Below are 20,550 nucleotides of genomic sequence, written 5' to 3' on the forward strand. Positions count from 1 at the left end.
AAATATATTGGATGACATGATTTAAGAAACATCTGCATAGAAAACCAAATACATCTGTTCATATTTATTTAGTTCAGACACACCTTTGTTTGTTTTTAACAAATTCCCAGTGGTGTCTCCATCATGTTGGACATTTTACAAGTCGATTGTTCTTTGAGGCAGAATCCAGACGACAGGTTCTGTCAGAAAAAAGTGCAGACGTTGGAATAAAAGAACCATAAGTTGAACCTTGTTTATCATAGTTGCATAATCGGTAGTTGGGATGTATTGTGGGGTTGGTGGGGGTTGTGTTTTACATAAAAGGCTTTTTAATTATTCGGGCCCGAGCACCGACGGTGGGAGGCCCTCTTGAAATGGTAAGGATTATTCTTATTATAGTGACCCAGATGAATTGGCTTTTTGAGGCTTCAACATGCTCAACTTCTTACCAAACTTTGCAGAAAATAAGAAATTGGTGAAAATTTACGTATTCTGGAGTAATTTGAAATGGGCGTGGCAAAATGGCTCAACAGCGCCCCCTGGAACGCAGCCCCTAGGTTTCCCTTTGACCGATCTTCACAAAAATCGTAGCCCAGGTGTATCGTGACCAGACAAACACAAAAGTCTCAAGGGGCATTATGAAAAACGCAACAGGAAGCCCGCCATTTTGCATTTAGTGGCCATTTTGGCCATATTCCACATTTTTACTTTGACGAACTTGTCCCAGGGCTTTCATCAGATCAACTTCATATTGAGATGAGTGTCATCACAACAACATGACCAAACAGGAAGCCCACCATTTTGGCTTTAGTGGTATATTTTTTTATATATATGTTTTTTTTTCATTTTTTTTTTTTTCTAGGAACAGTACAACAACAGTGCGGCTTTTTTGCGGCACAAAAAAGGCGTTGTGGCGGAGCGTTATGGAAAAACGCAACAGGAAGTCGCCTATTTTTGACGTTACACGTTCGATCATATCAACTTTAAATGACGTCATCTCAACAACATGGAGATTTTTAGTTTTTGCCCTGAACAGATCGGTCTGTGCGTAGTGATACTGACAGCGCTGCACGTGATGGCGTGGAATGTAGTGCGTGATTAGTGGCCGTGGTTCGGAGCCGTTTCTCCCGGTCCCCCCCCCCCTCCGCGGCATAATCACTACAACAACAGTACAACACTACCATCTGGTGGACAAATGCTCATCGTCACAGCGCCACCTGCTGGCGACAGGAAGTGACATGTTTTATACTTTGATGCACTGCTCCTGGCTGCTTTACAATAAACAGCTCAAATGAGCTGAGACAAGTCATTGGACCACGGTCAGAATCGTGACATTTCCTCAAACCGTGTAAACATTGAGGTGCGGCGAAGGATCATCTTTCGCCAAAGGAGACGATGTTGTCATAACTCCACTGTGCATCGTCCTATCACCACCAAACTTCTGTCACATGATTATAGTCCAAGCCTGAACAGCTCTATGTGTCAATATTTCCTCAGTGTCATAGCGCCACCTACTGATTCACCATGAAACAGGAAGTACTTTGTAAATCCCCTCTGCATTATCCAACCGGCCCCGAACTACTGACCTATGATCACAATACTGACCTGAACAGCTCCATATATTAATATCAGTGCAGGGTCATAGCGCCACCTATTGATCAGTGTGAAAATTGATTTGTTGTAACATTGTCCAATTGACACAAAATTGCTCACGCTACATCAGAGCCCCAAAACGCATTTGCAACGCAGAGACATGCGCTTGGTCATTGATCGCTCTCTCCACTAACCGCAACAGGCTTCAAAATGCATGAGCTCGGGCACGTTAGTGCTACAACGTAGCCCTAGTTATATTTATTATTATTATTATTATTTCTGTTGTCTTGAGTTTGTATTTTAAAAATTAGATAATTACTACTCAATTCAACAGGTAAACTATTCCAATCCCACATAGCAAAATAGTTTTGGCCGACACTGCCCCACTGTCATCCAGCCCACATCCTGTGTGGAATGATGGCACTTGAGCAGTCCGCTCCTGTTTGCCAGATCTGAGTGGCCCTAATTAGTTTTGTGCTATTTGTGCAATATTCACCATTGTTCTGTTCTGTCTGTTATTGCACAGTACATACACTGCATACAAAATGATGTAATGAGTTTGTTTGCCCTTAATAAGATGTGATTAACTGTATGCTTTGATGTTACAGGTGAATATTTCTCATTGTTTGGCTGTTTGTTTCCTTGATGGCAGATTGAAGTCACAAATCCAGATGAAACTCCGGCACAAGGTGTTGCAGTGGTGGTGAATCCAGGTGAGGTGCAGGGCTTAACCGCAGCCAATGGCTATGCAAAGCTTACAGTCAACACAGCGGCCGGAGATCCAAGACTGATGATCGATGTAAGTGTCTGAAGTTTCTTGATTTTCATTTTTGCTCTTTATACGACACAGTTCGTTTGCAAACGGAAGCTGAAACCTGCATCAGAGCACATTTTTGATTTTCTTTTGCGATTGATTACAATTTGATTACTATCACCCAACTCTGCAGCTCTGTGCAGGTTTCAGATAGATTTAGTTTGTTGATTTGGTTCTGTTACTGCTGTCGAGATTTCTTGTAATAATCAAATAATGCAGCTTTAAGTAAGCAAGAAAGGATCTTAAAGTCCCCCTCTGGTGAAAATCAAGTGAAAAATAGATTCCGCAATTTTAAACCTGAAGACCAAATTGAATTCTTCCTCATTCTTTTTCAGAACCATGAACACGTGTCTCCTGAAAGACACGACATGTTTGAGATGTGGAGATTCACAGTAGATGGGGATCATTTTTATCGGGGACATTAACTGTCCATGTCTCGCCAGCTCTTTCTCTAAGAGCTCGTTTTGTAGGAACGGGGACACATTAGAGATTAGGACCTTTTTATCAGGATTAGCCAGGGACCACACAGGTGTGAAGGAGCCCTGAATCACAACTCCACTCTCCAGGAGCTGGTTAGCTTTGTCTGTACTGTCTAGAAAAACCACCACAGCGCTGTTCATTCGTGAGGCAGACTTCACACTATCATATCCAACAACCTCACCTACAGCCAGACTGACCTCTTCGACCGAGCAGTCCACAGCCGGACACAGTTTGATGCCGTGTCGGCGTGTTAGTTTGTGGAGGCCGAAGCCTCCACCTGCAGCAGCCATGCTGCACAGACACACCGGGAGAGAGAGAGAGAGAGAGAGAGAGAGAGAGAGAGAGAGAGAGAGAGAGAGAGAGAGAGACAGGCAGACAGACAGACAGACAGACAGACAGACAGACAGACAGACAGACAGGCAGACAGACCGTTGTCTCCTCAGCAGTCAGACTTTTAAAACAGCTGTAGCCCTGGTGTTTGTCACACACACATTTTAATATATTTTAGTATTTTAACAAAGGACTAATGACTCTTTTTGTGTATGTATGTATTGTTATGATGTGTATGGGTTGTGTGTGACTACTGTTTACAAACCAAATGGCCCCTCGGGGACAGTAAAGACGACCTTAACCTTAACTTAACCTTTATTCGACTTTTTTAGTTTTTCATTCTTCGTAAAACACACTCTGCCTCTCACTGAATCTCCTCTTAACACCAGGTGGGAACAGGCCGCTGTGAAATGCAGTAAATCCTGAAACACCAACAACTTCTTCCTCAAACACAACCAGCTCCTCCCAGTCAGGATGTGTCTGTGTCTCCTCCCTTCACAGACGTGTAAGTGTAAGAACCAGTGAACAACAAGCTGTGACCTGTGGGAGATGAGTCACTGCAGGGAGTGAACGAGAGGGGGAGGAGCAGAGATCTGTATCTGTTCAGAGGAAGTGAAACTGTTCTACAGTCTCTGGCACCAGCTGAAATGGCGCAGCAAGAAAATCAACGGGACAGAGAAAGATTCTGCTGTTCGATCTGTCTGGATCTACTGAAGGATCCGGTGACTACTGGCTGTGGACACAGCTACTGTATGAGCTGTATTAACACCCACTGGGACAAAGAGGAGGAGAGAGGAAGCTACAGCTGCCCTCAGTGTAGAGAGACCTTCACACCGAGGCCTGTCCTGAGGAAAAACACCATGTTAGCTGATTCACTGGAGGAGCTGAAGAAGACTGGACTCCAAGCTGCTCCTGCTGATCACTGCTATGCTGGACCTGAAGATGTGGCCTGTGATGTCTGCACTGGGAGGAAACTGAAAGCTCTCAAGTCCTGTTTGGTTTGTTTGGCCTCTTATTGTGAAAAACACCTCCAGCGTCATCTTCAGTCAGCTCCATTGAAGAAGCACAAGCTGGTGGAGCCCTCGGAGAAGCTCCAGGAGAACATCTGCTCTCGTCACGATGAGGTGATGAAGATGTTCTGCCGCACTGATCAGCAGTGTATCTGTTATCTCTGCTCTGTGGAGGAACATAAAGACCACGACACAGTGTCAGCTGCAGCAGAAAGGACTGAGAGGCAGAGAGAGCTCGGGCTGAGGAGACAAACAATCCAGCAGAGAGTCCAGGACACAGAGAAAGATGTGAAGCTGCTTCAACAGGAGGAGGAGGCCGTCAATGGCTCTGCTGATAAAGCAGTGGAGGACAGTGAGAAGATCTTCACTGAGCTGATCCGTCTGCTGGAGAAAAGAAGCTCTGATGTGAAGCAGCAGATCAGATCCCAGCAGGAAACTGAAGTGAGTCGAGTCAGAGAGCTTCAGGAGAGACTGGAGCAGGAGATCACTGAGCTGAAGAGGAAAGACCATGAACTGAAGCAGCTCTCAGACACAGAGGATCACACCCAGTTTCTACACAACTACCCCTCACTGTCACCACTCAGTGGATCTACACACTCATCCAGCATCAGGATCCGTCCTCTGAGGTACTTTGAGGACGTGACAGCAGCTGTGTCCCAGGTCAGAGGTCGACTACAGGACATTCTGAGTGAGACAGAGACAGAGATTTTACAGATTGTGTCTCAAGTGGATGTTTTACTGCCACAACCAGAGCCAGAGACCAGAGCTGACTTCTTAAGATATTCACAGGAAATCAAACTGGATCCAAACACAGTAAACAAACATGTGTTATTATCTGAGGGAAACAGAAAAGTAACATGTATGAGTAAAGAACAGTCTTATTCTAATCACCCAGACAGATTCACTGATAGGCCTCAGGTCCTGAGTAGAGAGAGTCTGACTGGACGTTGTTACTGGGAGGTGGAGGTGGGGGGGAGAGGAGGAGTAAGTTTAGCAGTCACATACAAGAATATCAGCAGAGCAGGAAACTCACTTGAATGTAGATTTGGATACAATGATAAATCTTGGTCATTATCTTGTTATAGAAACAGTTATATCTTTCGTTACAACAGCATCGAGACTCCAGTGTCAGGTCCTGTGTCCTCCAGAGTAGGAGTGTACCTGGATCACAGTGCAGGTGTTCTGTCCTTCTACAGAGTCTCTGACACCATGACTCTCCTCCACAGAGTCCAGACCACATTCACTCAGCCTCTCTATGCTGGAGTTTGGGTTTATTATCCTGGAGCCACAGCTGAGTTCTGTAAACTCAAATAGACTCGAGTCATTAAAAGCAGTGATTTAGATTCTGTGTGTAAATCTTGAACTTCTTTTGTCTCCATGTTTGTTGATCAAAGTTCGTCGTGGTGACGTTTCTGCTCCGCACAGAGATCAGCTGTCAATCAAACACTGACCTTCCTTTATCACACATATTCAGTTCTCACTTTGTAAAGACAGAAATCTATAATTACACTGACATGAATGTGTTTGAAAGAACTAATGTTGCTGTTGTTTTCTAAATCAAAGCAGAAATCAGGTTGTGTGATGTTTTAGAACCTGTATCGATCCTGATTAGTGTTGCAAAGGGGCGGAACATTTCCGGTAACTTTCTGGAAACTTTCCATGGGAAGTTAAGCTCAGGAATTTTGGAAATGTTGACACTTTTTTTTGCAAAAGTTATCCTATAACAGGGAAGTTAAAGGAAGTTGAAAACAAGACTAGGCGAGCCGAGCTCAGCTGGACCCTGGATGCAGCTCGTTGGGAACATTGTCTGCCAGAAAAGTAAACCTATGACTTTGTGTTGTTGTTGAACGTCTTTGTCATTACCTCGCATGTTGATTACTTGTTACACTGAAGCCATGTTCATGTTAATACCAAGTTCATTTGTATACAGTAGGCTAACCTTTTACAGCAGTGAGAGTAGGATGTATTTTTTAATTTGATTTTTCTCTAATTTTCTACTTATTCTTTGTACTTTGTGCCTTTTGAATAAACTATTTTACAACATCACTGTGTTTTATACTATTCTAATTTTATCATTTATTATTTGTTTTACTTCATCCTTCAACTTATCTTTCATGAAGATTTATCCTTTTTATTTCCTTTATTCTCTTTTTGATCCTTTACTTTGTTTGAAATTTGTTTTAAACTCTGCTTCCTGACTTTAAATTGTCTTCTTCTAATCTTGTCTCTGTTGTGTTTGCATGTTAGTTAATGTGAATTGTCACTTGTAAATAAATCAACCTGAATTCAAACTTGTTCAGCTGCTGAAAAATACCATTTGAATAACTCAAATAAGTGCAGGAATGGAACTACGTGATGTAAAACACGTTCTGAACAAATATATCTCCCATCAGGAAAAACAAACAAAAACCCCTTGTGTCGACTAAACTTGTAATTTACACACTCACACACACAAATGACAGATGTGGCCCATGTGAAAGAGCATTTATTTGAAAGTCTCGAACACCTGGGGTACAGTATGATGCTGAAAGACGATCACTCATCATGTCCACGTCACACGGCTGATGCAGTTTAATATAAAACCAACGATCCACCTGAAGGTAACTTGCTAAAAAAGAGACGATCATAATAATCTTCATAGCAGATAGAAGCTTCTCTGTCGGATACGTAAACACCTGAAGTTCTGAATATAAGATTACAATGAAGAGATGGATATTTCTCCCGGTGGACATTGGACATTTACAAGAGGTTTAGTCACATAAGAAGCAGGACTCTCAGTGACATACTCTTAGATATTGCATCAATCACAATGTTTTGCTTTTCTTTAACGAGATTAAAAGTGATGTGCTCAAGGTCCCAGCTCTCGGAGGGGAAAGAGTTTAATCGAGGAGAAGATGGGGAGGGGAATTTAGGTTTTTAGCAGAATAAAGTGTTGCACAATTCTTAAAAGAAATGAATCTATATACTATTTCTTCTGTGTAAATAAAGATCTGAGCCTCTTTAAGTTCTTTTAGTGGATGTTCAGATTAAATCAGGAACATTTCCCTCAAGTTTCTCGTCTTTTAAACAGAACAAGTCTGAAAGGAACGTGTTTGTCATTTGAACACACGAAGCTGTCACTAGTGTCTTTTCCCTCAGAGGCCTGACTAACACATGTTAAAACTAAACTTTCAGTCCTTCTCTGTGTCCTCAAAGAAAAATAACCTTCAGCTCCAGGACAAGGAAATATATTGGATGACATGATTTAAGAAACATCTGCATAGAAAACCAAATACATCTGTTAATATTTATTTAGTTCAGACACACCTTTGTTTGTTTTTAACAAATTCCCAGTGGTGTCTCCATCATGTTGGACATTTTACAAGTCGATTGTTCTTTGAGGCAGAATCCAGACGACAGGTTCTGTCAGAAAAAAGTGCAGACGTTGGAATAAAAGAACCATAAGTTGAACCTTGTTTATCATAAACACATTTTGTTTCCCTTCCACAACAACGAGTGTTGCAACGAGTCCTTGTAACGTGCTTCACAAATAAACCTGCAAAGCACAAAAACTATAACACTGTTTGACAAGAACACACTTTTTCCTCCCAGGCGTGAAATTGATTTTGTCCTGAGCTGGAAAACAGAGTAAACACTGACACGGCGACTTTTTAAAAGTTTTCCAGATGTGTCAGTTATCGGCTGTGACAGAGTCCTGGAGCCGGGGCGGCGTTGGAGGGCGGAGGAGACATCGTGAGGTCACTGCTCCGCGGAGTCAGCCGTCCTCTGGATGTGAGAAATCTCCAGGATGGGCATGAGGAGCTGGAACGCATCCTGGATGTAGGAGGCGCTGTTGGACGCCTGCGAGGAAAATGAACAACACATGTCAACGTGAAGCATCACGCAGATATTAATCCAACCGGGGAATCTGAACATCTTCAACATAAACACAGATATGTCTCTGCAAGATGTTGTTGCTATGGTAACACGACACAAACCTCTAAGAAGACGCCTGTTATCAGCGGGTTGAGGACGTCTCTCTTCTCATTGGACTGTGGAACACAGAGTTTGGATCAAATCACAACAACAACAATGTGCGAAAACTTATTTTAACTGTATTAAAATCAACATTCTTCTCTGTGAACATGCTGTGGTTCAAGTAAAGACTCCGGAGTTTAACGGTGGAGAATATCAAAGTATGAAAACACCAGTTTACCAGAGACTGTCCTCGACGTAACCCGCGGAGCTAAATGCTAACTGCTAACCGCCGCCGTCTTCTTCTTCTTCTTCGTCTTTCTCCGTGTGCTCCCGCTTCTTCTTTGTGTCTAGTGGCGGTCGCACGATTGGACGGAAAACGCGCTCTACTCCACCTACAGTCGTGGATGAGTAGCGACGTGAAATATGCCTTTAATTATGCCTGGAATTTTAGTTTTTTAAAAATTGAATAATTCTAAAAATATATATCGTGTTGTTTTACTAATTAGGGCCCGAGCACCAAACAGAGTGGGAGGCCCTATTGAAATTGTAAGGATTATTATTATGATTATTATTATGATTATTATTATTAACTCGTTCCACCATTTAGGAGCCAGGACAGCAAACAGTCGTGATCCTGTTGAGTGGTTAGCTCGCAGCGAGGGAGCAACAAGCCGATTGGCAGATGCAGAGCAGATCTCAAAGATGTCTCCTTCAAATTAAAGGTCAATTGGTGAGATTTTATGGTTATTTGCATATTTAGTTGCATAATCGGTAGTTGGGATGTATTGTGGGGTTGGTGGGGGTTGTGTTTTAGATAGAAGGCTTTTTAATTATTATTATTATTTCTGTTGTTGTCTTGAGTTTGTATTTTAAAAATTAGATCATTACTACTCAATTCAACAGGTAAACTATTCCAATCCCACATAGCAAAATAGTTTTGGCCGACACTGTCCCACTGTCATCCAGCCCACATCCTGTGTGGAATGATGGCACTTGAGCAGTCCGCTCCTGTTTGCCAGATCTGAGTGGCCCTAATTAGTTTTGTGCTATTTGTGCAATATTCACCATTGTTCTGTTCTGTCTGTTATTGCACGGTACATACACTGCATACAAAATGATGTAATGAGTTTGTTTGCCCTTAATAAGATGTGATTAACTGTATGCTTTGATATTACAGGTGAATATTTCTCATTGTTTGGCTGTTTGTTTCCTTGATGGCAGATTGAAGTCACAAATCCAGATGAAACTCCGGCACAAGGTGTTGCAGTGGTGGTGGATCCAGGTGAGGTGCAGGGCTTAACCGCAGCCAATGGCTATGCAAAGCTTACAGTCAACACAGCGGCCGGAGATCCAAGACTGATGATCGATGTAAGTGTCTGAAGTTTCTTGATTTTCATTTTTGCTCTTTATACGACACAGTTCGTTTGCAAACGGAAGCTGAAACCTGCATCAGAGCACATTTTTGATTTTCTTTTGCGATTGATTACAATTTGATTACTATCACCCAACTCTGCAGCTCTGTGCAGGTTTCAGATAGATTTAGTTTGTTGATTTGGTTCTGTTACTGCTGTCGAGATTTCTTGTAATAATCAAATAATGCAGCTTTAAGTAAGCAAGAAAGGATCTTAAAGTCCCCCTCTGGTGAAAATCAAGTGAAAAATAGATTCCGCAATTTTAAACCTGAAGACCAAATTGAATTCTTCCTCATTCTTTTTCAGAACCATGAACACGTGTCTCCTGAAAGACACGACATGTTTGAGATGTGGAGATTCACAGTAGATGGGGATCATTTTTATCGGGGACATTAACTGTCCATGTCTCGCCAGCTCTTTCTCTAAGAGCTCGTTTTGTAGGAACGGGGACACATTAGAGATTAGGACCTTTTTATCAGGATTAGCCAGGGACCACACAGGTGTGAAGGAGCCCTGAATCACAACTCCACTCTCCAGGAGCTGGTTAGCTTTGTCTGTACTGTCTAGAAAAACCACCACAGCGCTGTTCATTCGTGAGGCAGACTTCACACTATCATATCCAACAACCTCACCTACAGCCAGACTGACCTCTTCGACCGAGCAGTCCACAGCCGGTCACAGTTTGATGCCGTGTCGGCGTGTTAGTTTGTGGAGGCCGAAGCCTCCACCTGCAGCAGCCATGCTGCACAGACACACTGGGAGAGAGAGAGAGAGAGAGAGAGAGAGAGGGAGAGAGAGAGAGAGAGAGAGAGAGAGAGAGAGAGAGAGAGAGAGAGAGAGAGAGGGAGAGAGAGAGAGAGAGAGAGAGAGAGAGAGGGAGAGAGAGAGAGAGAGAGAGAGAGGGAGAGAGAGAGAGAGAGAGAGAGAGGGAGAGAGAGAGAGAGAGAGAGAGAGAGAGAGGGAGAGAGAGAGAGAGAGAGAGAGAGAGAGAGAGAGAGAGAGGGAGAGAGAGAGAGAGAGAGAGAGAGAGAGAGAGAGAGAGAGAGAGAGGGAGAGAGAGAGAGAGAGAGAGAGAGAGAGAGACAGGCAGACAGACAGACAGACAGACAGACACACAGACAGACAGGCAGACAGACCGTTGTCTCCTCAGCGGTCGGACTTTTAAACCAGCTGTAGCCCTGGTGTTTGTCACACACGCATTTTAATATATTTTAGTATTTTAACAAAGGACTAATGACTCTTTTTGTGTATGTATGTATTGTTATGATGTGTATGGGTTGTGTGTGACTACTGTTTACAAACCAAATGGCCCCTCGGGGACATTAAAGACGACCTTAACCTTAACTTAACCTTTATTCGACTTTTTTAGTTTTTCATTCTTCGTAAAACACACTCTGCCTCTCACTGAATCTCCTCTTAACACCAGGTGGGAACAGGCCGCTGTGAAATGCAGTAAATCCTGAAACACCAACAACTTCTTCCTCAAACACAACCAGCTCCTCCCAGTCAGGATGTGTCTGTGTCTCCTCCCTTCACAGACGTGTAAGTGTAAGAACCAGTGAACAACAAGCTGTGACCTGTGGGAGATGAGTCACTGCAGGGAGTGAACGAGAGGGGGAGGAGCAGAGATCTGTATCTGTTCAGAGGAAGTGAAACTGTTCTACAGTCTCTGGCACCAGCTGAAATGGCGCAGCAAGAAAATCAACGGGACAGAGAAAGATTCTGCTGTTCGATCTGTCTGGATCTACTGAAGGATCCGGTGACTACTGGCTGTGGACACAGCTACTGTAAGAGCTGTATTAACACCCACTGGGACAAAGAGGAGGAGAGAGGAAGCTACAGCTGCCCTCAGTGTAGACAGACCTTCACACCGAGGCCTGTCCTGGGGAAAAGCACCATGTTAGCTGATTTAGTGGAGGAGCTGAAGAAGACTGGACTCCAAGCTGCTCCTGCTGATCACTGCTATGCTGGACCTGAAGATGTGGCCTGTGATGTCTGCACTGGGAGGAAACTGAAAGCTCTCAAGTCCTGTTTGGTTTGTTTGGCCTCTTATTGTGAAAAACACCTCCAGCGTCATCTTCAGTCAGCTCCATTTAAGAAGCACAAGCTGGTGGAGCCCTCGGAGAAGCTCCAGGAGAACATCTGCTCTCGTCACGATGAGGTGATGAAGATGTTCTGCCGCACTGATCAGCAGTGTATCTGTTATCTCTGCTCTGTGGATGAACATAAAGACCACGACACAGTAACAGCTGCAGCAGAAAGGACTGAGAGGCAGAGAGAGCTCGGGCTGAGGAGACAAACAATCCAGCAGAGAGTCCAGGACACAGAGAAAGATGTGAAGCTGCTTCAACAGGAGGAGGAGGCCGTCAATGGCTCTGCTGATAAAGCAGTGGAGGACAGTGAGAAGATCTTCACTGAGCTGATCCGTCTGCTGGAGAAAAGAAGCTCTGATGTGAAGCAGCAGATCAGATCCCAGCAGCAAACTGAAGTGAGTCGAGTCAGAGAGCTTCAGGAGAGACTGGAGCAGGAGATCACTGAGCTGAAGAGGAAAGACCATGAACTGAAGCAGCTCTCAGACACAGAGGATCACACCCAGTTTCTACACAACTACCCCTCACTGTCACCACTCAGTGAATCTACACACTCATCCAGCATCAGGATCCGTCCTCTGAGGAACTTTGAGGACGTGACAGCAGCTGTGTCCCAGGTCAGAGGTCGACTACAGGACATTCTGAGTGAGACAGAGACAGAGATTTTACAGATTGTGTCTCAAGTGGATGTTTTACTGCCACAACCAGAGCCAGAGACCAGAGCTGACTTCTTAAGATATTCACAGGAAATCACACTGGATCCAAACACAGTAAACAAAGAGCTGTTATTATCTGAGGGAAACAGAAAAGTAACATGTATGAGTGAAGAAGAGTCTTATTCTTATCACCCAGACAGATTCACTGATTGGCGTCAGGTCCTGAGTAGAGAGAGTCTGACTGGACGTTGTTACTGGGAGGTGGAGGTGGGGGGGAGAGGAGGAGTTAGTTTAGCAGTCACATACAAGAATATCAGCAGAGCAGGAGACTCACTTGAATGTTTATTTGGATTCAATGATAAATCTTGGTCATTATCTTGTGATAGAAACAGTTATAACTTTCGTTACAACAGCATCAACACTCCAGTGTCAGGTCCTCTGTCCTCCAGAGTAGGAGTGTACCTGGATCACAGTGCAGGTGTTCTGTCCTTCTACAGCGTCTCTGACACCATGACTCTCCTCCACAGAGTCCAGACCACATTCACTCAGCCTCTCTATGCTGGAGTTTGGGTTTATTATCCTGGAGCCACAGCTGAGTTCTGTAAACTCAAATAGACTCGAGTCATTAAAAGCAGTGATTTAGATTCTGTGTGTAAATCTTTAACTTCTTTTGTCTCCATGTTTGTTGATCAAAGTTCGTCGTGGTGACGTTTCTGCTCCGCACAGAGATCAGCTGTCAATCAAACACTGACCTTCCTTTATCACACATATTCAGTTCTCACTTTGTAAAGACAGAAATCTATAATTACACTGACATGAATGTGTTTGAAAGAACTAATGTTGCTGTTGTTTTCTAAATCAAAGCAGAAATCAGGTTGTGTGATGTTTTAGAACCTGTATCGATCCTGATTAGTGTTGCAAAGGGGCGGAACATTTCCGGTAACTTTCTGGAAACTTTCCATGTGAAGTTAAGCTCAGGAATTTTGGAAATGTTGACACTTTTTTTTGCAAAAGTTAGCCTATAACAGGGAAGTTAAAGGAAGTTGAAAACAAGACTAGGCGAGCCGAGCTCAGCTGGACCCTGGATGCAGCTCGTTGGGAACATTGTCTGCCAGAAAAGTAAACCTATGACTTTGTGTTGTTGTTGAACGTCTTTGTCATTACCTAGCATGTTGATTCCTTGTTACACTGAAGCCATGTTCATGTTAATACCAAGTTCATTTGTATACAGTAGGCTAACCTTTTACAGCCGTGAGAGTAGGATGTATTTTTAAATTTGATTTTTCTCTAATTTTCTACTTATTCTTTGTACTTTGTGCCTTTTGAATAAACTATTTTACAACATCACTGTGTTTTATACTATTCTAATTTTATCATTTATTATTTGTTTTACTTCATCCTTCAACTTATCTTTCATGAAGATTTATCCTTTTTATTTCCTTTATTCTCTTTTTGATCCTTTACTTTGTTTGAAATTTGTTTTAAACTCTGCTTCCTGACTTTAAATTGTCTTCTTCTAATCTTGTCTCTGTTGTGTTTGCATGTTAGTTAATGTGAATTGTCACTTGTAAATAAATCAACCTGAATTCAAACTTGTTCAGCTGCTGAAAAATACCATTTGAATAACTCAAATAAGTGCAGGAATGGAACTACGTGATGTAAAACACGTTCTGAACAAATATATCTCCCATCAGGAAAAACAAACAAAAAACCCTCAGTCGACTAAACTTGTAATTTACACACTCACACACACAAATGACAGATGTGGCCCATGTGAAAGAGCATTTATTTGAAAGTCTCGAACACCTGGGGTACAGTATGATGCTGAAAGACGATCACTCATCATGTCCACGTCACACGGCTGATGCAGTTTAATATAAAACCAACGATCCACCTGAAGGTAACTTGCTAAAAAAGAGACGATCATAATAATCTTCATAGCAGATAGAAGCTTCTCTGTCGGATACGTAAACACCTGAAGTTCTGAATATAAGATTACAATGAAGAGATGGATATTTCTCCTGGTGGACATTGGACATTTACAAGAGGTTTAGTCACATAAGAAGCAGGACTCTCAGTGACATACTCTTAGATATTGCATCAATCACAATGTTTTGCTTTTCTTTAACGAGATTAAAAGTGATGTGCTCAAGGTCCCAGCTCTCGGAGGGGAAAGAGTTTAATCGAGGAGAAGATGGGGAGGGGAATTTAGGTTTTTAGCAGAATAAAGTGTTGCACAATTCTTAAAAGAAATGAATCTATATACTATTTCTTCTGTGTAAATAAAGATCTGAGCCTCTTTAAGTTCTTTTAGTGGATGTTCAGATTAAATCAGGAACATTTACCTCAAGTTTCTCGTCTTTTAAACAGAACAAGTCTGAAAGGAACGTGTTTGTCATTTGAACACACGAAGCTGTCACTAGTGTCTTTTCCCTCAGAGGCCTGACTAACACATGTTAAAACTAAACTTTCAGTCCTTCTCTGTGTCCTCAAAGAAAAATAACCTTCAGCTCCAGGACAAGGAAATATATTGGATGACATGATTTAAGAAACATCTGCATAGAAAACCAAATACATCTGTTAATATTTATTTAGTTCAGACACACCTTTGTTTGTTTTTAACAAATTCCCAGTGGTGTCTCCATCATGTTGGACATTTTACAAGTCGATTGTTCTTTGAGGCAGAATCCAGACGACAGGTTCTGTCAGAAAAAAGTGCAGACGTTGGAATAAAAGAACCATAAGTTGAACCTTGTTTATCATAAACGCATTTTGTTTCCCTTCCACAACAACGAGTGTTGCAACGAGTCCTTGTAACGTGCTTCACAAATAAACCTGCAAAGCACAAAAACTATAACACTGTTTGACAAGAACACACTTTTTCCTCCCAGGCGTGAAATTGATTTTGTCCTGAGCTGGAAAACAGAGTAAACACTGACACGGCGACTTTTTAAAAGTTTTCCAGATGTGTCAGTTATCGGCTGTGACAGAGTCCTGGAGCCGGGGCGGCGTTGGAGGGCGGAGGAGACATCGTGAGGTCACTGCTCCGCGGAGTCAGCCGTCCTCTGGATGTGAGAAATCTCCAGGATGGGCATGAGGAGCTGGAACGCATCCTGGATGTAGGAGGCGCTGTTGGACGCCTGCGAGGAAAATGAACAACACATGTCAACGTGAAGCATCACGCAGATATTAATCCAACCGGGGAATCTGAACATCTTCAACATAAACACAGATATGTCTCTGCAAGATGTTGTTGCTATGGTAACACGACACAAACCTCTAAGAAGACGCCTGTTATCAGCGGGTTGAGGACGTCTCTCTTCTCATTGGACTGTGGAACACAGAGTTTGGATCAAATCACAACAACAACAATGTGCGAAAACTTATTTTAACTGTATTAAAATCAACATTCTTCTCTGTGAACATGCTGTGGTTCAAGTAAAGACTCCGGAGTTTAACGGTGGAGAATATCAAAGTATGAAAACACCAGTTTACCAGAGACTGTCCTCGACGTAACCCGCGGAGCTAAATGCTAACTGCTAACCGCCGCCGTCTTCTTCTTCTTCTTCGTCTTTCTCCGTGTGCTCCCGCTTCTTCTTTGTGTCTAGTGGCGGTCGCACGATTGGACGGAAAACGCGCTCTACTCCACCTACAGTCGTGGATGAGTAGCGACGTGAAATATGCCTTTAATTATGCCTGGAATTTTAGTTTTTTAAAAATTGAATAATTCTAAAAATATATATCGTGTTGTTTTACTAATTAGGGCCCGAGCACCGAACAGAGTGGGAGGCCCTATTGAAATTGTAAGGATTATTATTATTATGATTATTATTATGATTATTATTATTATTATTAACTCGTCCCACCATTTAGGAGCCAGGACAGCAAACAGTCGTGATCCTGTTGAGTGGTTAGCTCGCAGCGAGGGAGCAACAAGCCGATTGGCAGATGCAGAGCAGATCTCAAAGATGTCTCCTTCAAATTAAAGGTCAATTGGTGAGATTTTATGGTTATTTGCATATTTAGTTGCATAATCGGTAGTTGGGATGTATTGTGGGGTTGGTGGGGGTTGTGTTTTAGATAAAAGGCTTTTTAATTATTATTATTATTATTATTATTTCTGTTGTTGTCTTGAGTTTGTATTTTAAAAATTAGATCATTACTACTCAATTCAACAGGTAAACTATTCCAATCCCACATAGCAAAATAGTTTTGGCCGACACTGTCCCACTGTCATCCAGCCCACATCCTGTGTGGAATGATGGCACTTGAGCAGTCCGCTCCTGTTTGCCAGATCTGAGTGGCCCTAATTAGTTTTGTGCTATTTGTGCAATATTCACCATTGTTCTGTTCTGTCTGTTATTGCACAGTACATACACTGCATACAAAATGATGTAATGAGTTTGTTTGCCCTTAATAAGATGTGATTAACTGTATGCTTTGATGTTACAGGTGAATATTTCTCATTGTTTGGCTGTTTGTTTCCTTGATGGCAGATTGAAGTCACAAATCCAGATGAAACTCCGGCACAAGGTGTTGCAGTGGTGGTGAATCCAGGTGAGGTGCAGGGCTTAACCGCAGCCAATGGCTATGCAAAGCTTACAGTCAACACAGCGGCCGGAGATCCAAGACTGATGATCGATGTAAGTGTCTGAAGTTTCTTGATTTTCATTTTTGCTCTTTATACGACACAGTTCGTTTGCAAACGGAAGCTGAAACCTGCATCAGAGCACATTTTTGATTTTCTTTTGCGATTGATTACAATTTGATTACTATCACCCAACTCTGCAGCTCTGTGCAGGTTTCAGATAGATTTAGTTTGTTGATTTGGTTCTGTTACTGCTGTCGAGATTTCTTGTAATAATCAAATAATGCAGCTTTAAGTAAGCAAGAAAGGATCTTAAAGTCCCCCTCTGGTGAAAATCAAGTGAAAAATAGATTCCGCAATTTTAAACCTGAAGACCAAATTGAATTCTTCCTCATTCTTTTTCAGAACCATGAACACGTGTCTCCTGAAAGACACGACATGTTTGAGATGCGGAGATTCACAGTAGATGGGGATCATTTTTATCGGGGACATTAACTGTCCATGTCTCGCCAGCTCTTTCTCTAAGAGCTCGTTTTGTAGGAACGGGGACACATTAGAGATTAGGACCTTTTTATCAGGATTAGCCAGGGACCACACAGGTGTGAAGGAGCCCTGAATCACAACTCCACTCTCCAGGAGCTGGTTAGCTTTTGTCTGTACTGTCTAGAAAAACCACCACAGCGCTGTTCATTCGTGAGGCAGACTTCACACTATCATATCCAACAACCTCACCTACAGCCAGACTGACCTCTTCGACCGAGCAGTCCACAGCCGGACACAGTTTGATGCCGTGTCGGCGTGTTAGTTTGTGGAGGCCGAAGCCTCCACCTGCAGCAGCCATGCTGCACAGACACACTGGGAGAGAGAGAGAGAGAGAGAGAGAGAGAGGGAGAGAGAGAGAGAGAGAGAGACAGGCAGACAGACAGACAGACAGACAGACAGACAGACACACAGACAGACAGGCAGACAGACCGTTGTCTCCTCAGCGGTCGGACTTTTAAACCAGCTGTAGCCCTGGTGTTTGTCACACACGCATTTTAATATATTTTAGTATTTTAACAAAGGACTAATGACTCTTTTTGTGTATGTATGTATTGTTATGATGTGTATGGGTTGTGTGTGACTACTGTTTACAAACCAAATGGCCCCTCGGGGACATTAAAGACGACCTTAACCTTAACTTAACCTTTATTCGACTTTTTTAGTTTTTCATTCTTCGTAAAACACACTCTGCCTCTCACTGAATCTCCTCTTAACACCAGGTGGGAACAGGCCGCTGTGAAATGCAGTAAATCCTGAAACACCAACAACTTCTTCCTCAAACACAACCAGCTCCTCCCAGTCAGGATGTGTCTGTGTCTCCTCCCTTCACAGACGTGTAAGTGTAAGAACCAGTGAACAACAAGCTGTGACCTGTGGGAGATGAGTCACTGCAGGGAGTGAACGAGAGGGGGAGGAGCAGAGATCTGTATCTGTTCAGAGGAAGTGAAACTGTTCTACAGTCTCTGGCACCAGCTGAAATGGCGCAGCAAGAAAATCAACGGGACAGAGAAAGATTCTGCTGTTCGATCTGTCTGGATCTACTGAAGGATCCGGTGACTACTGGCTGTGGACACAGCTACTGTAAGAGCTGTATTAACACCCACTGGGACAAAGAGGAGGAGAGAGGAAGCTACAGCTGCCCTCAGTGTAGACAGACCTTCACACCGAGGCCTGTCCTGGGGAAAAGCACCATGTTAGCTGATTTAGTGGAGGAGCTGAAGAAGACTGGACTCCAAGCTGCTCCTGCTGATCACTGCTATGCTGGACCTGAAGATGTGGCCTGTGATGTCTGCACTGGGAGGAAACTGAAAGCTCTCAAGTCCTGTTTGGTTTGTTTGGCCTCTTATTGTGAAAAACACCTCCAGCCTCATCTTCAGTCAGCTCCATTTAAGAAGCACAAGCTGGTGGAGCCCTCGGAGAAGCTCCAGGAGAACATCTGCTCTCGTCACGATGAGGTGATGAAGATGTTCTGCCGCACTGATCAGCAGTGTATCTGTTATCTCTGCTCTGTGGAGGAACATAAAGACCACGACACAGTGTCAGCTGCAGCAGAAAGGACTGAGAGGCAGAGAGAGCTCGGGCTGAGGAGACAAACAATCCAGCAGAGAGTCCAGGACACAGAGAAAGATGTGAAGCTGCTTCAACAGGAGGAGGAGGCCGTCAATGGTTCTGCTAATAAAGCAGTGGAGGACAGTGAGAAGATCTTCACTGAGCTGATCCGTCTGCTGGAGAAAAGAAGCTCTGATGTGAAGCAGCAGATCAGATCCCAGCAGGAAACTGAAGTGAGTCGAGTCAGAGAGCTTCAGGAGAGACTGGAGCAGGAGATCACTGAGCTGAAGAGGAAAGACCATGAACTGAAGCAGCTCTCAGACACAGAGGATCACAACCAGTTTCTACACAACTACCCCTCACTGTCACCACTCAGTGAATCTACACACTCATCCAGCATCAGGATCCGTCCTCTGAGGTACTTTGAGGACGTGACAGCAGCTGTGTCCCAGGTCAGAGGTCGACTACAGGACATTCTGAGTGAGACAGAGACAGAGATTTTACAGATTGTGTCTCAAGTGGATGTTTTACTGCCACAACCAGAGCCAGAGACCAGAGCTGACTTCTTAAGATATTCACAGGAAATCACACTGGATCCAAACACAGCACACAAAGATCTGTTATTATCTGAGGGAAACAGAAAAGTAACATGTATGGAGTAAAGAACAGTCTTATTCTAATCACCCAGACAGATTCACTGTTAGGACTCAGGTCCTGAGTAGAGAGAGTCTGACTGGACGTTGTTACTGGGAGGTGGAGGTGGAGGTGGGGGTGAGAGCAGTTAGTGTAGCAGTCACATACAAGAATATCAGCAGAGCAGGAGACTCACGTGAATGTGGATTTGGATACAATGATAAATCTTGGTCATTATCTAGTTATGTAAACAGTTATAACTTTCGTTACAACAGCATCAACACTCCAGTGTCAGGTCCTGTGTCCTCCAGAGTAGGAGTGTACCTGGATCCCAGTGCAGGTGTTCTGTCCTTCTACAGAGTCTCTGACACCATGACTCTCCTCCACAGAGTCCAGACCACATTCACTCAGCCTCTCTATGCTGGACTTTGGGTTTATTATCCTGGAGCCACAGCTGAGTTCTGTAAACTCAAATAGACTCGAGTCATTAAAAGCAGTGATTTAGATTCTGTGTGTAAATCTTGAACTTCTTTTGTCTCCATGTTTGTTGATCAAAGTTCGTCGTGGTGACGTTTCTGCTCTGCACAGAGATCAGCTGTCAATCAAACACTGACCTTCCTTTATCACACATATTCAGTTCTCACTTTGTAAAGACAGAAATCTATAATTACACTGACATGAATGTGTTTGAAAGAACTAATGTTGCTGTTGTTTTCTAAATCAAAGCAGAAATCAGGTTGTGTGATGTTTTAGAACCTGTATCGATCCTGATAGTGTTGCAAAGGGGCGGAACATTTCCGGTAACTTTCTGGAAACTTTCCATGGGAAGTTAAGCTCAGGAATTTTGGAAATGTTGACACTTTTTTTTGCAAAAGTTAGCCTATAACAGGGAAGTTAAAGGAAGTTGAAAACAAGAC

General features: G+C 43.1%; 4 protein-coding genes and 3 long non-coding RNA genes across 8 annotated transcripts in view; 4 read left to right on the forward strand and 3 right to left on the reverse strand.

Annotated features, from left to right (window-relative positions):
* Positions 1-129: 129 nt before the first annotated feature.
* Positions 130-15,878, reverse strand: LOC117774981. 2 transcript variants are annotated; one of them, XR_004616148.1, is made up of 3 exons: positions 15,599-15,878; positions 15,073-15,461; positions 130-228 (listed from the first exon to the last, which is right to left on the reverse strand). It is a non-coding gene; the product is annotated as an uncharacterized LOC117774981 (long non-coding RNA). The 2 variants fall into 2 exon arrangements; XR_004616147.1 differs by lacking the exon at positions 130-228 and having other exon boundaries at positions 14,974-15,461.
* Positions 3,844-5,570, forward strand: LOC117774977 (tripartite motif-containing protein 16-like). Its single transcript, XM_034607751.1, has one exon. The coding sequence runs from the start codon at positions 3,844-3,846 to the stop codon at positions 5,518-5,520; it is 1,677 nt and encodes a 558-aa protein (XP_034463642.1). The 3' UTR covers positions 5,521-5,570.
* Positions 6,679-8,463, reverse strand: LOC117774983. Its single transcript, XR_004616150.1, has 2 exons — positions 8,184-8,463; positions 6,679-8,046 (listed from the first exon to the last, which is right to left on the reverse strand). It is a non-coding gene; the product is annotated as an uncharacterized LOC117774983 (long non-coding RNA).
* LOC117774978 (tripartite motif-containing protein 16-like) lies at positions 11,260-13,032 on the forward strand. Its single transcript, XM_034607752.1, has one exon. It carries the CDS (start codon positions 11,260-11,262, stop codon positions 12,934-12,936), a length of 1,677 nt encoding a protein of 558 aa, XP_034463643.1. The 3' UTR covers positions 12,937-13,032.
* LOC117774985 lies at positions 14,086-14,800 on the forward strand. The gene is made up of 2 exons (XR_004616152.1): positions 14,086-14,460; positions 14,498-14,800. It is a non-coding gene; the product is annotated as an uncharacterized LOC117774985 (long non-coding RNA).
* Positions 15,879-18,429: 2,551 nt separating the features above from the next.
* Positions 18,430-20,104, forward strand: LOC117774793 (tripartite motif-containing protein 16-like; the record flags this gene model as incomplete). The annotated part of the gene is given in 2 exon segments (XM_034607447.1): positions 18,430-19,659; positions 19,661-20,104. Coding segments are annotated over 2 exon segments (1,674 nt in total), but the record flags the coding sequence as incomplete, so codon positions are not given.
* A 404-nt stretch (positions 20,105-20,508) lies between these two features.
* The window catches only part of fam114a2 (family with sequence similarity 114 member A2), a 22,951-nt gene continuing 22,909 nt past the window's right edge, over positions 20,509-20,550 (reverse strand). Inside the window, exon 9 of the mRNA XM_034607448.1 lies at positions 20,509-20,513. Coding sequence (XP_034463339.1) covers positions 20,509-20,513 — 5 coding nt within the window. The remainder of the gene's footprint in view (positions 20,514-20,550) is intronic.

This window comes from Hippoglossus hippoglossus, chromosome 14 (genome assembly GCF_009819705.1).
Source record: "Hippoglossus hippoglossus isolate fHipHip1 chromosome 14, fHipHip1.pri, whole genome shotgun sequence".
NCBI classification, from domain to species: Eukaryota; Metazoa; Chordata; class Actinopteri; order Pleuronectiformes; family Pleuronectidae; genus Hippoglossus; species Hippoglossus hippoglossus.